This window comes from Acyrthosiphon pisum, chromosome A3 (assembly GCF_005508785.2).
Source record: "Acyrthosiphon pisum isolate AL4f chromosome A3, pea_aphid_22Mar2018_4r6ur, whole genome shotgun sequence".
Taxonomy (NCBI): domain Eukaryota; kingdom Metazoa; phylum Arthropoda; class Insecta; order Hemiptera; family Aphididae; genus Acyrthosiphon; species Acyrthosiphon pisum.
Window position 1 is genome coordinate 720,859 of NC_042496.1, and position 15,247 is coordinate 736,105.

The window sequence follows — 15,247 nt, forward strand, 5'->3', positions numbered from 1 at the left end:
AGGTCAATTCACTCTAATTTTAAATTAACGGAGCTACACGTGTTCTGCTGAGCGTAAAATTTGCTATGTTACGCACTTGTAAGACGGAGACAACACATGCGGTTATCACGTCCTCTTAAGTGCAAATAGTATTAATATCATAAATAATAACACATTAAATATATTATAATCATTTTATCATATTTAAATGATATTTTTTTTAAGTTGGTGAGAAGAATTTGCAAGGCAATTTTGTTAGTTATAGTAACAACTGTAATATATAGCAAATCATATTTTAAATAATCTATTATAAGAACGACGTGATGTACCTAATGCAACAACACGATAATAATTTATCACAAATTTACCATTTGGTTTATTCTTATGAACATGATACATGAAAACTTTGGACTAGAATAAAGATATCAAATTCAGTTTACTAAAAACGTCCAGAGAAGAGTCACAAAATGAAACGACATCGCCTGCATAGCTCCTGTGCGTACTAACCCATTTAGTATACCTAGGAACAATTTATATTCATTTGAAAAATTCGTTATCACTTGATAGTTTGTACAAATACCAATTCATAATTATGAGAGTTTTATTGTGTAAATAATTCAAATTAACAATTCGTTATCACTATATACTACTGGATAGTATGGTGATATATATTAATATAATATGCTTATGACAATATAATAATTGAGAAAAATGTAATATCCTTTATGTTAGACACTTTTTAATACTTAAAAAAAGTATAATATGATAAATGGTCATTCATATTTAAGCACTGGCTGTTACAGTTTGAATTGTATTTCCATGAATCAAAATACAAGGTGGTAATCCTCTAGTTATCACTTCCATCCAATACATATGTATTTGGTCTAGTTTCTCGGTGGTTTTTGATGATGATCTATAATTAATACAAAATACATTTTTTCCGTTTATTTTTACTAAAATTATTTTAATTAAATACTCTTAAATAATCAATGTACAATGTACAGTGTACACGTATTCACTTACATAATAATCAAATCAGATTGCATTGAATACGTTTCTAATAAATCTTTTACGTACAAGGTATCAATCACAGTTTGTTTGTTATATTTTTCTTCGTCCTGTTGTTGACTTTCTAAATAAAACATTAATACATATTCAAGTGTTAGTGATTTGTTTTCACTTTTCTCCAATCTTGATTTGGTAAAAAAAAAAGTAAACGATGGACGTACCCCCCCCCCACAAAGTTTTTCAGTAATCATTGGGCACATGTCGATAAAAACTTAATTTGTATATACATTTATCACAATAGTTACGAAGATCAGTTAAAAAATGTATATAATATTATGGTTGGTGAGTTAGTAGTAAGTTACGCTACAAGCAATAAAATGGATTTGAAACTTTTATAGACGTTTGTAGACATCTAGTAGGTGCTACTTTGATACATTTTTATTCTGTAACCTATCGTAGGTACCTACATATCGTTTTCATATGTAGGCCAGTGGCGCATTTAAAGGGGGGGGGGTATATGCTCCGGGTTCCAAATTTTAGGGGCTGGAAAATGTTTATAGTGTACCATTACGAGAGTCTTTAAAACTAAAATGACCGCTGCAGACATACGAATATCTGCTGAGCTTTTCAAAAAATGAACACAATACAGATTTGGGAACTTAATTTCCCAATGAATGTATTAATTTTGATAGTTATTTAAAAACCATTTCCAACTCTCCTCCAAGTATATAAGACATGTTAGTGTTTATAAGAAAAAAATATTTAAATGATATCCTTAAGCGGTTAACTTGGTAGTTGGAAGCTACACCCACATGCGATCTATACGTCTTACAAACGCATAACATAGCAAATTGTAGGTACGTTTTACAGATCAAATTTAGGTCTGTAAGTTTAAAAATTAGAGTGAATTGACCTCTTATACAATTTAGAAGTAAGTATATTATCTAGTGAAGTAATGAACCCCATACGGTTTTTTATATTTTAATCTTGAAGCAAGTTATAGGAATTTTAAAATTGTAAATTGTTTGTGCAACTTGCTTTGAAATTTATTAGAATCTAAAAAAAAACTTAGAGGTCCACTAGGCAATAATCTTACTTTTAAATTTTATAAGAGATAAACGTGATCTGCTGAGCGTACAATATGCTAAGATACTGAGAACGCATGCGGGCGTGTAGCGTCCTCTTATGTAGATATTACTTTAAGAATGTCATTATACACTTCAGAATTAAGAACTTTTCAACTGAGAGATCGTTTTCAGCCCAAGACTCATAAAATCATACTTAAGGTCAAACATAGGCGAAGAAAGACTGCATTAGCAATTATGAACATAAAGGCTTATGCCACTACAACAATAAACTATAATGATGTTATTCAGGAATTTGCTCAAGACCGTGCACGGCGAAAAATATAAGAGCATTTTTTAAAAATATTTTTTGTTGAAGTATAGGTTTTAATGATTATTTTAACTACAGAATATATTAAATATATATTTCTGGGGAGGGGGGGGGGTAAAATGTTACCCCAGAGCGCTTAATGTCTAAATGCGGCCACTGTACTACTAAAATATACATGAAGCAAAATATGTATATATATATATATATATATATACATAATTTCATAAAGAAGATTGATAAGACATAAAAAATCATAAAAGTGTCAAAATGAATCAACCGTTATTACCTTGATTAATGAACTGTTGGTTCCATAAAGTGGTAAAATTTGCCATAGTTTTAAGACTAGTTCTTTTTGCTAATACAACGTCTATAAAATCAAATTGAAACCGATACATCGATAATAATTGTTTTAATCTGAAAATGAAAATTTGTTTTACATTTATTAGTAGGTATAATGTGGTAAAGGCATTTATTTCATTCCTTAATTATTATCAGTCTAACACGAATAATAATTATTTTGTGACACAATAAATTGGAGTTTGAATTATTAAGTTATGAATTCCCCTGACATGTTCGTGCTGTTTTTTTCTGCGTATAGAATTATGATATCCTATCTCATTTTACACGGTATGCTACATGATACAACATATTATATCATTATACAGGGTGGCTCATTAAGCATACTCACCCCCAATTTTCTTTTAATAATGAATTTAATTACAACTTTTTTTGTATTTGTGAAAAAGTCTCCTGTGGTGATACAAACTTCTGTTTTCAATTGAGAACCTCCCCCCCCCTTTTTACAGTAATTTATTCAGTGAATAATTTGATGTACCTAATTCAAAATTCAAAAGAATAGTTTCTTAGTTATTAAAATATTTATACTAAGGATAATAGTCTTTACAAATATAAAATAGATATAATCTTAGATCTAGTATTTATTATACTTTTAAATTTTTTACCAATTATAAATGTTGATAGATAAATATTAACTACTAAAATAGTCAAATTACCATAGCCACCATATCTTTCAGACCTATTATTCTTAATACACAAAGTTAAATAGGCAACTAAAAAATTATCCGTTAGAATTTTTAATATCTTAAAAATTTTCAAAATAATTATACATTGAATAATTTACGGCGAAAAGAAGGGGAGGTTCTCATTTGAAAAACAGAAGTGTGTATCACCACAGGACAATCCTTAAGTCGTAACACAATAAATATTTTAAAGAGTTTGAAAATATGGTCTTTAAGAATATAAGGGGGTAAGCATACTTGGCGGATCACTCTGTATAATATAGGTAGCCAGGTAGGTATCATTAAAATATTATATTTTCGATGAAAAAAAATTGTTATGATATATTATAAAAACAAATATAGATTGATATAGGTACAGCTTATTCATATCGGACAGTACTGTTTAAATAATTTGATTTGTCGTGATTAGTAAGATAATGTCAAACTTAAAAAATTTGATTTGACACTATAATTTTACAATGAAATAAATGTGAAACATTACCTATACCTAGTGATGTAAATTTGTATAATACAAATGTATAAAATTGTATTATACTGGTATTATACACGCTGTATAGAATTATTTTATACAAATGGGTATAAAATCTGTATAAAACTTTTTAGGTAAATTTATGTCTATCTGATTTCTGAAGACGATTATTAAAAATCTATTTATTATTTATTTTGTATTTACAAACAAAAAAGGTTTTATTTTATTTTGTATTATTTTTTTTTTATACTAAACAGGAAACTAAAAGACTTAAGTGTTAAAATTGTTACTATAACCTATAAAGGATTACTATTTATACTTTTATTACTTATTTAATATTTTACATTAAACATTTATTTTAGTTATTATTTAGAAAAAAAACCCAAAAGAGTTATTTATGTTTATTAAAATTGTTAATTATTACTTTACTTGTTGACTTTGTTATTACTTTTGAATTTAATTTATATTATTATTAATTTATATTACTATTGTCTATTTTATTTGTATTAATAAGACTCAATTTTCAAATAGGAAATGGACAATGGTTGAGTAATCAAGTTTAAATTGTATAATTGTATATTATATATTTAAATACAGGATTTTATACCGTATAAAATGTGTATAATACGGTATAATACAAAAATTATTATACCCTACTTAAATACAATAGTATTATACAAAGTTTAATACCGGTATAATACAAGGTATAATACAGTATAATACAAAAATAAAATAAAATACCGTATTTTAACAACACTACGGCTATACCTACGCGACTGTAAACGGCGCGGTGCAGATAACAATGAACAAATAAAATGTAAAACTTTAATGGTATGTTGTTTAATGATTATGACGTATAATATCAACTAATTAAAAATATATAAATATATGCAGTTAGTAGGTGCCCTATATCATATATTAAGGAATGTCCTAATATATGGATATGCGTGGAGTAAATTTTGTAAAATAAATGTATTTGAAAAAACGTCCTATTAATTTAACGGCCGTATTTTATTTATAGATAATTAGTATCATACAATGCTGAACGTAACATAGGTAATTAACTATAATATGACCATAAGTGGCTATAATTTAAAGGGCATGTTGTGTATGCTAAATAGCCTATAAAAAGTAACGCGTATTTTCATAAGCGAAATGCGTCAAATAAAATGTAATCAACAAAAAAAAAGCGAAAATTATTATTGTTATTATTATTACTTATTTTTCTCCGTGTCTACGTTTATTAATTGATCCGTTACACCAAATATGCGAAACTTGCATTTTTTCCAGACATCGCACGATTTAAATATGTGTGCGATAATCAACGCTAAACCTGTAATATTCAGTTTCATTATAAATATCTTATTGGCACACATATTTAACTCATTTCATATAAACACACCTCCATCGTCGAACAGCCACCATACATCCACTGTCCCATTATTCCGTTTTGAAAGAAAAGAAAATTGAGTATCGTGCATTTTAACAGAACAATCAAATTCCCTGAGTTTAAAATAATTTAATTACCTAGGTATGCGGTATAAAAAAAAAAAATTCATGAAAAAATATTACTTTGCTTTATATTTTTCTTCTTCGTTTATTAATGATGTACTGTTTACTTTTTCATTTTCGTAAAATTGTGTTTCTGTGTTTTTAGCCAATTTGATATCTTCACTTTCAATGGTTGTATCAGTCATCGGTAACCGAACAATTATACTCGCAATTCCATCCATATTTGATAAACTTTTTAAAAACAATTTTTATTTTAAATACATAATTTTTAATTACATATTATAAAATCGTATAAGTACTTTAATATATTTAAATATGTTTGAATATCATAATCGGTGCAGTTAAACCAGCCGTGTTTATAACCAAGTAGAATAATATTAGGCTTAAGAATACCATGACCACAACTATTTATTATATGAACACCAATATCCAAATCGATATTATCGAGTACATTGTACAAAGATTTTATTCCAGCTTGATTTAACCAATTTACTCCTTTTTCCAGTAATACTTTTTTTGGTTTATGTATTAAAGGATCCTGCAAAAAAATATATTACATAATGTGTCTGCTAAAGTTGTAGATAATATGTAGGTACAATTTGTTGGTTATTTACTAAATTTTAATTTATTACACAGGCGTTTAAAAATAAAACTTTTTATAAATTATATTATAGTGGAACCTCGGTATCTTGAAGTCTTAAGGGACCAAAAAAAAAATTCGATTTACAGAAACTTTGAGATATCGGAGTTCGAGATACCGAGGTTCCACTATATTAATATGCTAAATTTTACTAGGTACTTAGTAGTTCAACATTGATAATGTTTTCAATATTCGTTTAAACAGTTTCATATGTTTTAATACTTTATAATTATCATGGTAAAATTACATTTTTAAAATAGAAAAAATCACGTTTGTAAATACCTTTACTACATTGACACACATTTGTAAACCATTATTTTTAGTTATTATATGGGCAAAATAGACCAATTCTTTTCTTGATTCAGGATCACCAGAAAGTACCATAACATTTGGTACATAGTTTTTGACATGTTGTTGAATGGTGTCAGCCATGTAAACATTCTTTATAACAGTTTTAATTTGTTGTATTTGCCTTGAGGATCCCCAATTTATATCTTTAATTATTTTCATTAAAATAATGATTTATAAAAATCTATCATAATTCATAACTTATAACTTTTATAAGAATCATCAGTTAATAAGATTACTAATTTCAATATTTACAACAAATTCCATACCATCTTTCTTTCCAGCTGCAATTGTGTATAAAATCCATATCACACATCCAACGATTACTGACATTTGTTTGTCAATAAATACCATTACCAAAAAACAAATAATAGCCCCAGCAAGACTTAACCATTTGTTATAAAACTAGAAACATAATTGATTTTTATTGATGCTATGTTATTTATATAGTATATTAGTATATACCTAATATGTATTATGGACTATAGAATTTATTATGATCTAATGCTATTATAGTACTATTAAATATGTACCTTGTATGATGGCCTCCAACCTAAAGGTTGAAAATGTGCAACATGAAAGGTACACAAATTTAACAAAGCGTATGCACACAAATAAATCGTTGAGATGAATGATGCGATCGCATTCAGTTCACCTGTAAGTAAAACAATGCATCAAATAGGTTTAAATTGTGGTTTTAAATGAATGTGCTTGTATAAACTATTCAATTATGTTGGAATATACATATATAATGAAAATTGATTATCCTAATATCCAATAGGTACCTACTACCTATCCTAATATTTTATAATGAAATATGAAGTTTTTATTTTCAATAAACAATCATTATTGTAATAGGTAGCCACAATATTAAATATTAATCAACAATATTATTTTCTATACCTATTAAAAGAAATATTGATGATATTACAATAGCCAGGATGTGAGCTCGATAAGGTTCATTAGATTTTCCATAACCTTTTGCTAAGTATTTAAGGAATGGATAAATATCATCTTGACCCATTCTTTGTAATATTTTAGGAACAGCAATTAAGGCAGTTAAAGCAGTACTTAGGGTGGCTGCAAAACAACCAAGGTATATGAGATACGGCCATAAAGATATTGTCTGCATCAACTGTAACAATATATTTAAATTCAATAGCAATATATATATTACAGTGTATAGGTAGTTAGATTTCAATCTTCATATGAATGATTTATTATAATAATACTAAATCGTAATCTTCTGTTTATTACGTTTTCTAGAGCCCCTTCGATATTGGTTATTAGTTATACTTAATTAATTACCTACCTATATAATAATTATATTATGATAAATATAAATATTTTTACATTTTCGTTATTGTATAATCCTTGAGTACAATTTCTGAATGAACAATTTAAATAAAATTCATTAAGAATTTCGTTTGGATTACCACTTGCTTCTCTTAGTTGAACCGCTCCAGGCACTACTACTAAAACAACATACGAAGTAATGGTAATGAGAATCGATAACAGAGTTCCCTTCGGTATTGCAGAACTTGGATCCTATAAAATCACCAAATTTGTAATTATAGCCAAAGATAATATTTAATATTTTTAAGTAAAGATACCTTAAGATCTCCTGAAATATTTGCCCCAGCTTGTATACCCGTAACAGATGGAAAAAAAACGGCAAAAATTGTAAAAAAGGATTGATCTTCCGTATAATGCGAATACCAATTTTCTTTGAACGTCTTCACTGAAAAATAATGGTATTCATTTCTGTAACTAAATATTGTACATGTTAATCAATTGCGACAGTAGAAAATAAATTTACTGCTAAATCCAGTGAAGCCAGAAGCTATTGCAGCATCATTAGTTGGTCCTATAAATGATCCGATTAAGACATCGAAAATTGCACCAACAATAAAAACTAGTAACATATTTTGAATCTTGAAAAATAATTAGGTACATTTTAACAATACTATTAACTACCATTCTACCTACAACTAATACTACTATTAGGCATTAGCATTACTAACTTTAGCTTCATCATCCATGCCTACTCCACACAATACTCCCATAATAAGTATCGCTATAAATCCTGTTAGTATAAATATAAAATTGGAATCCATTGCATATATATCAAACGTATGTAATAATGATTTTAATGATAAGCAAAATCCGATTGTGTTCAACGCCACTAAAATGGTATTGGCTAATGCCAAAAGGATTCCAATAGAAGCTCCAAATTCCGGTCCGATTGATCTGGAAATAATAAAATATAAACCCCCTGAGGGATTATAATATGTTAGTTTTAAATCTATACTACCTATATTTTATATTTAATATAGGTATTATTATAGAACGTAAATTAATTATAACGTAGATAGATTTTGGACACTAGGTACCTATTAGCCTAATGCGTTTTTAAATCTCTCTCCCTCAATATAGCTTTTTAATTTCAAAGATATAACATAGTATAAACATTTTGATTTCTGAAACATGTACTTACTTAAACATTTTGGACGTGCAATTATGTTACATTAAAAAACTAAATAATAGTCTTAAATCATAAATAATTACAAATTCAATGATTAAATTTTAAAACTATATATAGGTACTTAAAAAAAACCCTTGGGAATTTTCTCAACTGCAGTGGTTCTTAATTAGTGCGCCTCGGAACATATAGATACTCCATGAACTTTGAGAAAGTTTTTCATTCAAATTGAAAAATAAAAACGTTTTAGAAGAAGAATTTTTAGTTTCATAATTTTTACATGTTGTACTATTATTTTATTCATTCTTCAATAAGAAAATGGACCCCACTGAACAGTGAAATTGTCCGTGGGGGGGGGGGGGGGGTATAAACCATATACAATCTAAATTATACACTAACACTATATAATTATTGTAGGTAATAATTTCTATTAATTGATATATAAAATGTTATGTAACTATGTAATTTTAAATACCTACTTATATTAAGCAATTTAAACACATACCTAGATAAAATATATATACATTATGTTATGTTTTATTTTTCAGCTGTGGTCCACAAAAACATTATAAAATTATAAGCGTTCCATGTTTCTGAAAAGGTTATGAACCACTGATCTACTGTATATAATAGTAGGTTGAATTCCGTGAAATTAGTTCCTCAGGATGTCGCATCGGCTAAAAATCTATGCCAGCATGTTGCAACTTATTTGCAACGTACACTTTATCATTTGCAACCTAATATTTTCTATATGAAATAAAATTGACTGGGGTGGAGGCAACGTATGAGATAGGTCCCCGTTCTATTGAAATTTTAATTAAGACAAAAATATAAGGCAACAAATTATAATCATTGTTTGTAAAATATTGACATATCGATTTGGAGCCGATGCGACCACCAAGGTATCAGGATAGGAGGAAGAGGGCCACCGCCCGCCATCATCTGTTATAACTTGAGTAGAAGTGAAACTATAAGGTTTTAAATTACTAAACTTTGGTTGCAAATAGTTACAAATAAGATATAAATGTTAGCACTGACTTTTAGCCAGTGCTAAGACCTAGGAGGACAACTTCTTGTAGACTTCGACTTTCGAAATTATTTCGTCAATGAGTAATAGTCACTGTTCTACCGCAGTGGATGAGTTGAATTTGAATGTTAAAATAACTAATTTTATCAAGATTCCCAATGAAAAAAAAAATTGTGCATAATATGTATTTATAAATAAAAAGATTTAACTAAAAGTGTAAATATCTATAAATAGGTAAAAAAAAATATTTTTTTTGAAATTGTATAACATCTAAAAAATGTCAATTTAAATATTTGATGAACAATTATTTAAGTCGCTATAGTTATTCCTTTTTGAATTAGGTACCTATAACAAATAAACAAATTCGATTTTGTTGATAAACTGCAGTTGTACCTATTGAGTAAATATTACCGTTATATGCTGGTTTTTGTTAGTTTCTCTCAATTATTTTATAGTATTATTTAATTACTGGGAATCTTATAATGTTGACTCTCTAGAGTACTAAATAGATCAAATTTTCCTCCACCAAGAAACCAAAGTTAAAATTACTAATTTACTAAAGTTAAAATTCAATTTTTCTGCTATTAAATGTTAAGCCTGTCTTTAGACAAAAAAAAAAATTGTGCATTTGACAAGTACCTACGTGCGGATAAAGTTATACTTCTTTTGGAGTTGTGTGTCAATGATAAATGCGCGTGTGTTACATTATATACATAAATATTAAATCGATATTTTGATATTCCGAATTATCGATTTCTTTATGACTAGTAAACAAATTGTTTTTAAATATATTATACAAGACCTTTAGCATTAAAATCTGTTGGTTTCCGGTAACCGTGGACCATTATTAAAAATTAAAATTAATTTTGATTATCGATATAGTGTACGATATATCAAAATTATCGATATCAAAATGTCTATAGTTAAATAAACAATTACTACCATTGCGTACGGAATGGTACGGTTACGCTCAAATCTGTCGTGACGGTCTTTCTTTTTGTTACCCTTACCCTCCATAAAGAACTATATAACTTAAAAAAAACACACAGTTGGAAAATCAATACATTCATAGCTCTGCTCAGAATCTAAAATTATTTAGGTACTATAATTTAGAATATATTCTATAAATGTGTAATACAATATTATTAAAAAAATACCTCCTTTAACTCGTCCATTAGTGCTGATGGCTGAGAGCGAAAAGGTAGTGATAACTATTATTACAAGTGATATGAAGATAATCAAAATTGAATCAAATATGCCAGCTTGTCCTACAATCCACGGCATCCGCAAGAAAAGCATAACACCCCATATACTGAGTAAACATGGATTCAGCACACCTTCGATCCATCCTAATTTTATTCCTTGGTCCACATTTAATTTACTTTCTTCGTCGTGAACCAGTTTCTCATAGGATTGGATCTGTAAAATTAATTGCGATATAAGTATAAGTATATATTATATATGTATTTGAAAATCAATAACAATACGCCAATACGTGGTACATAATTGATAGTTACAGTATTTACATCATTGGTATAATACTATATAACATGTGCAATAGAATTATGGAAATATTAAATACAATCATAATATAATAGTTATTATGACTTAAGGTGCACAAAGCAATATTAAAAGGGTTAACCTGATCAGTTTATTTGTTTGAATCTTCAAAGTGGATTTTCAGTGGAATGGTCAGTGGGAGGGGGGAGATAGGAGTGTTATATTAGTGGGTCTTAATTCAGAAATATAATTGTACTGCGAGTTTGTGTCAGTTGATTTATATATGATTTTATTAAATAATTGTATCAATATTGTATGACGATTAGATATTGTTGTTGGAAATATTATAACAGGGAATATATAAATAGTACCAAATTATAAACTGAAGTTAGACAAATATAGATTGATCAATTGCCCAGGTGATCATTTGAAAATCTTAGGTTAGGTATACCAATTTATATTTTGCCTGTAATTCAAATAAGTAATAATATATTTCAATATATTATTATACTGCTTAGTGCTCGTGTGTATCAGATAATATATGATGATAAACTACCATACCGTCAAAATTGGCCCTGAAAATTGTTTAGTCCATTAAAGACTGCAGAAGTCAAATATTAACTGCTCCTACGGCTACAAACGATTTATTTTGGAACCATTACAGTGTAATCATGATGTCATCAATCATCATGATAAACTTCTAATATAACATGAAATATTCAAATAAATAGACAGAGTTTATTATACTACGGATTTTCAAGGATTTAAGTTAAACTGATATAGGTCATAAAGTCGTGTAGTAATTATATAGGAGAGGTCATCCATCCATAACATTGTAATTTGTTAGGCATCTCGACTATGAATGAAAACTACGACTTTAATTAAGAATATCGCTGTATAGCTATTTTAACTACATATAACACAATGCAAGAAAAACGTTTAATGTATATAAATGGGTATAAAGTATGAGACTTAAAATGATACAATTATTTTCATTAAATTTACACATAAGTGGAAAAAATAAGTATAAAACTTACAAACGAATTTATGACTTAAGATTTTACTAAGTATTCTAACTCCCTAACCCAAAATGAAAACTCTAGTTAGTTAAACGACAAAAATCTATACCACGCTGATTAAAGCTAAATTAACTATAAACTATTATAGTGTATTTACGTATAAGTTACGTATTTAAATTTTCTGTTAACGTAGCAGTCTCATTGATCTCACCGAAAATAGTCTATACATATACCAGCCAACCCACAATCATAAGTTTATACAGACATATATTTAGTCGTCACATAAACAATATAGGTACTCTTAATTTTAATGAACATTTACCAACATCGTTTGGTTTTTGAACCTTTGTGGTTTCTGTGGTATCTACCTATTTTAAATGTAGTGGCCTGGGACAGGTGTACTAATTAAACCGATAAAAGCGAATAAAGGACAATAATTAGCTTTACATACATTTTTATTTTATTCAAAATTAATGGAAAAATAGTTTTTGTCTTTAACTCATCTATACGACTATACAACCGTTAATACAGCCACCTGGCACATTGTCAAGACCAAAGTGAGAGCCAGGTCACCTAAGAAAACTCAGTGGCCTCTCAATAAAAGCAGGTTTTTTCATATACCGCTCAATAATACTGGCTCACGATTATGAATTATGGATAATAACATGAATTAATATGTCTAATAACTATTTCCAAGTTCTAATATCTATTTTTAGTTGCTAAAAAATAGTATACAAACACAAATGTTGTGGCTATATCGAAAAAAATAAATTACATCTAAATAATATCTCAAAATAAAATTCCTTAAGGATACGTCACATACGAATGTGTATTGCTTCTGCAGTCTTACAAACGTACAACATAGCAAATTTTCGTTCCTTGTAATAGCATTCGAATTTAAATTTTTAACTTTTAAGACAGTAATTTATTTTCAATAAAATAGTAAAATATAAAGTATAAGAATACCTATCGAAAAATAATTATGTAGGTATATAGCAGGAATACTTTAATATGTGTCGATATCTACATTGATAACAAAATATTTAAATCAATATTTACAGAGATTTGTATAGTAAGTTGGTTAATTTGACATACATAACGATTAACCAATAAAAAAAATTACCAAAACTTTAGATTAAACACTTTTTTCGATTTATTTGCTTTGCAAATAAGTAAATAACCATACAAATGGGCACTACCTATATATGGAAAAAATCTTGATTCTATGGATGAGCATAATATTTAAATAAAATTATAATCAGAAATAGTTTGTCATCATTCATCAGTTGTCGGTAGATAATATGGGATTCTTAAGTGACAATATTTTATTGTTAAAAAAGTACACTTTAATGTTATTTAAACTAGAAAAGACACTTTACCTCTACAATTCAAGTAGGTACTGCATAATTAACGTATAATATTATGCAACCTACTTCAGAAAAAATTTGTTTAGTATTAAACCTACGATGAATCAAAGTCATCCACAGTTAAAAACACCTAATAATATCTCAAATATAAATAAAAATAAACATAAACCATAAACAACAATTTAAGCAATATATAGTCATAACTCATAACTCATCACCGTATAGGCGTATAGCTTTCACACGAACTGTATATAATATAATATGTTCTTTTTAAAATATTTTTTCTGTACTAAAATATTATAAAATATTAGTTATTGATGATTATTATATTGGAATCTTAATAAATCGAGTTAATAATCCAACTAATGGTTACACAAACTTATTAACGTGTTTTGATTTAATTTTTTTTCCTGTATAAAAATGTTATGTGAAGAGAACACAGGCAGAACGGAACATTACAAAAATGATGGTACCTTATAAAGATAATATTTTTACTTTCAAAAAAATTTGAAAAACTCAAAAACTACGTACTTACATAATAAACTTGGCAAACATAAATTGTCTTAATAATATAATACTGGTTAGACTGTTAGAGGTTACTATTTCATATTAAAAATATTGTCTTTATTAATATTAAGTTAAATATTTATATAAATGATCTTAATTTATTTACCTGATTCGTCCAATGGTAAGTTTTTAGTTTAACATCCACCTGTTCAGCCATACTTGTCAACTGGATACATAAATAGTGATAGATAATTAAATTAACACTTTTTTCATAATAACATGGATTGATTAAGAAAATATTTACATTTTTGTAGTTGGTATTTGTTTATGTAAAAAAAAGCTTGATTGAAAATTTAGTGAAGAGGATTTATTAATACTTAATACATTTTTAAAAATAAAATGTGTTGTTATATCATGAATATAATTTATTTTTTATATTTAATCATTAATATTTGTACATATTTTAAATTAATAAATACTAATACGTTTACAAATCGACAAGTACCTAAGTAAACAAAAATTATATGTGATAAACTGATAACTGTTGCAGTAGAAACTGAACCGGTTTCAGAAGTACAGAGTACAATATATTATTTTTCATTAGGTGGGGGCTATATAAAAAAGTGGTACTTCATTTAAAAGATCATAGTTATAGTAACGAATAATTAATCCCAATTTAGCAAACATTAATAGAACAACAAACATTTTTAAAATATATAAAAATTTTAGTTAAATATACGTTTGTATAATACTATAATATAATATTTACAAAGAAAATAGGTATTATTATTTATATTAATATTTCAATAGACGCACACGAATTCACGATGCAAGTAGTTGTTGCTATGGAAATAATATTATAGTTTATTTAACTGTGCGTGATCGATGGTCGATGGTTTTAAATATTCATAAAATGTCAGTATGTTAAGAAAAAAACTTTTTTTTGATTGAACA

At 27.3% G+C, this 15,247-nt stretch overlaps 2 protein-coding genes across 4 annotated transcripts in view; both read right to left on the reverse strand.

Moving 5' to 3' along the window:
• LOC100166253 (bumetanide-sensitive sodium-(potassium)-chloride cotransporter-like) overlaps positions 1-457 on the reverse strand; it is a 23,875-nt gene extending 23,418 nt beyond the window's left edge. For both annotated transcript variants that reach the window (XM_029491550.1, XM_029491549.1), the window contains exon 1: positions 348-457. The gene's annotated coding sequence lies outside the window, so the exon portion shown is untranslated. The remainder of the gene's footprint in view (positions 1-347) is intronic.
• A 105-nt stretch (positions 458-562) lies between these two features.
• On the reverse strand, positions 563-15,216 carry LOC100168296 (bumetanide-sensitive sodium-(potassium)-chloride cotransporter). 2 transcript variants are annotated; one of them, XM_008190383.3, is made up of 18 exons: positions 15,110-15,216; positions 14,460-14,519; positions 11,058-11,319; positions 8,416-8,666; positions 8,211-8,325; positions 8,005-8,132; positions 7,745-7,939; positions 7,295-7,526; positions 6,925-7,046; positions 6,661-6,796; positions 6,326-6,537; positions 5,703-5,941; positions 5,464-5,634; positions 5,294-5,394; positions 5,110-5,224; positions 2,669-2,796; positions 1,003-1,111; positions 563-892 (listed from the first exon to the last, which is right to left on the reverse strand). In XM_008190383.3, the coding sequence occupies exons 2-18, from the start codon at positions 14,508-14,510 to the stop codon at positions 763-765; spliced, it is 2,697 nt and encodes an 898-aa protein (XP_008188605.1). In that variant the 5' UTR covers positions 14,511-14,519; positions 15,110-15,216; the 3' UTR covers positions 563-762. The 2 variants fall into 2 exon arrangements, with proteins under 2 accessions (XP_008188605.1, XP_003248273.1); XM_003248225.4 differs by lacking the exon at positions 15,110-15,216 and adding an exon at positions 14,598-14,925.
• Between the last annotated feature and the right edge of the window lie 31 nt (positions 15,217-15,247).

Excerpts from the sequence above, each read along its gene's own strand:
- LOC100168296 (XM_008190383.3), bottom strand. The coding sequence starts at position 14,510 with ATGGCTGAACAGGTGGATGTTAAACTAAAAACTTACCATTGGACGAAT. Across the intron at positions 8,667-11,057 it reads TAATGGACGAGTTAAAGGAG|GGGGTTTATATTTTATTATT; the intron begins GTATTTTTTTAA and ends ATAATCCCTCAG. Across the intron at positions 893-1,002 it reads CAATCTGATTTGATTATTAT|ATCATCATCAAAAACCACCG; the intron begins GTAAGTGAATAC and ends TATTAATTATAG.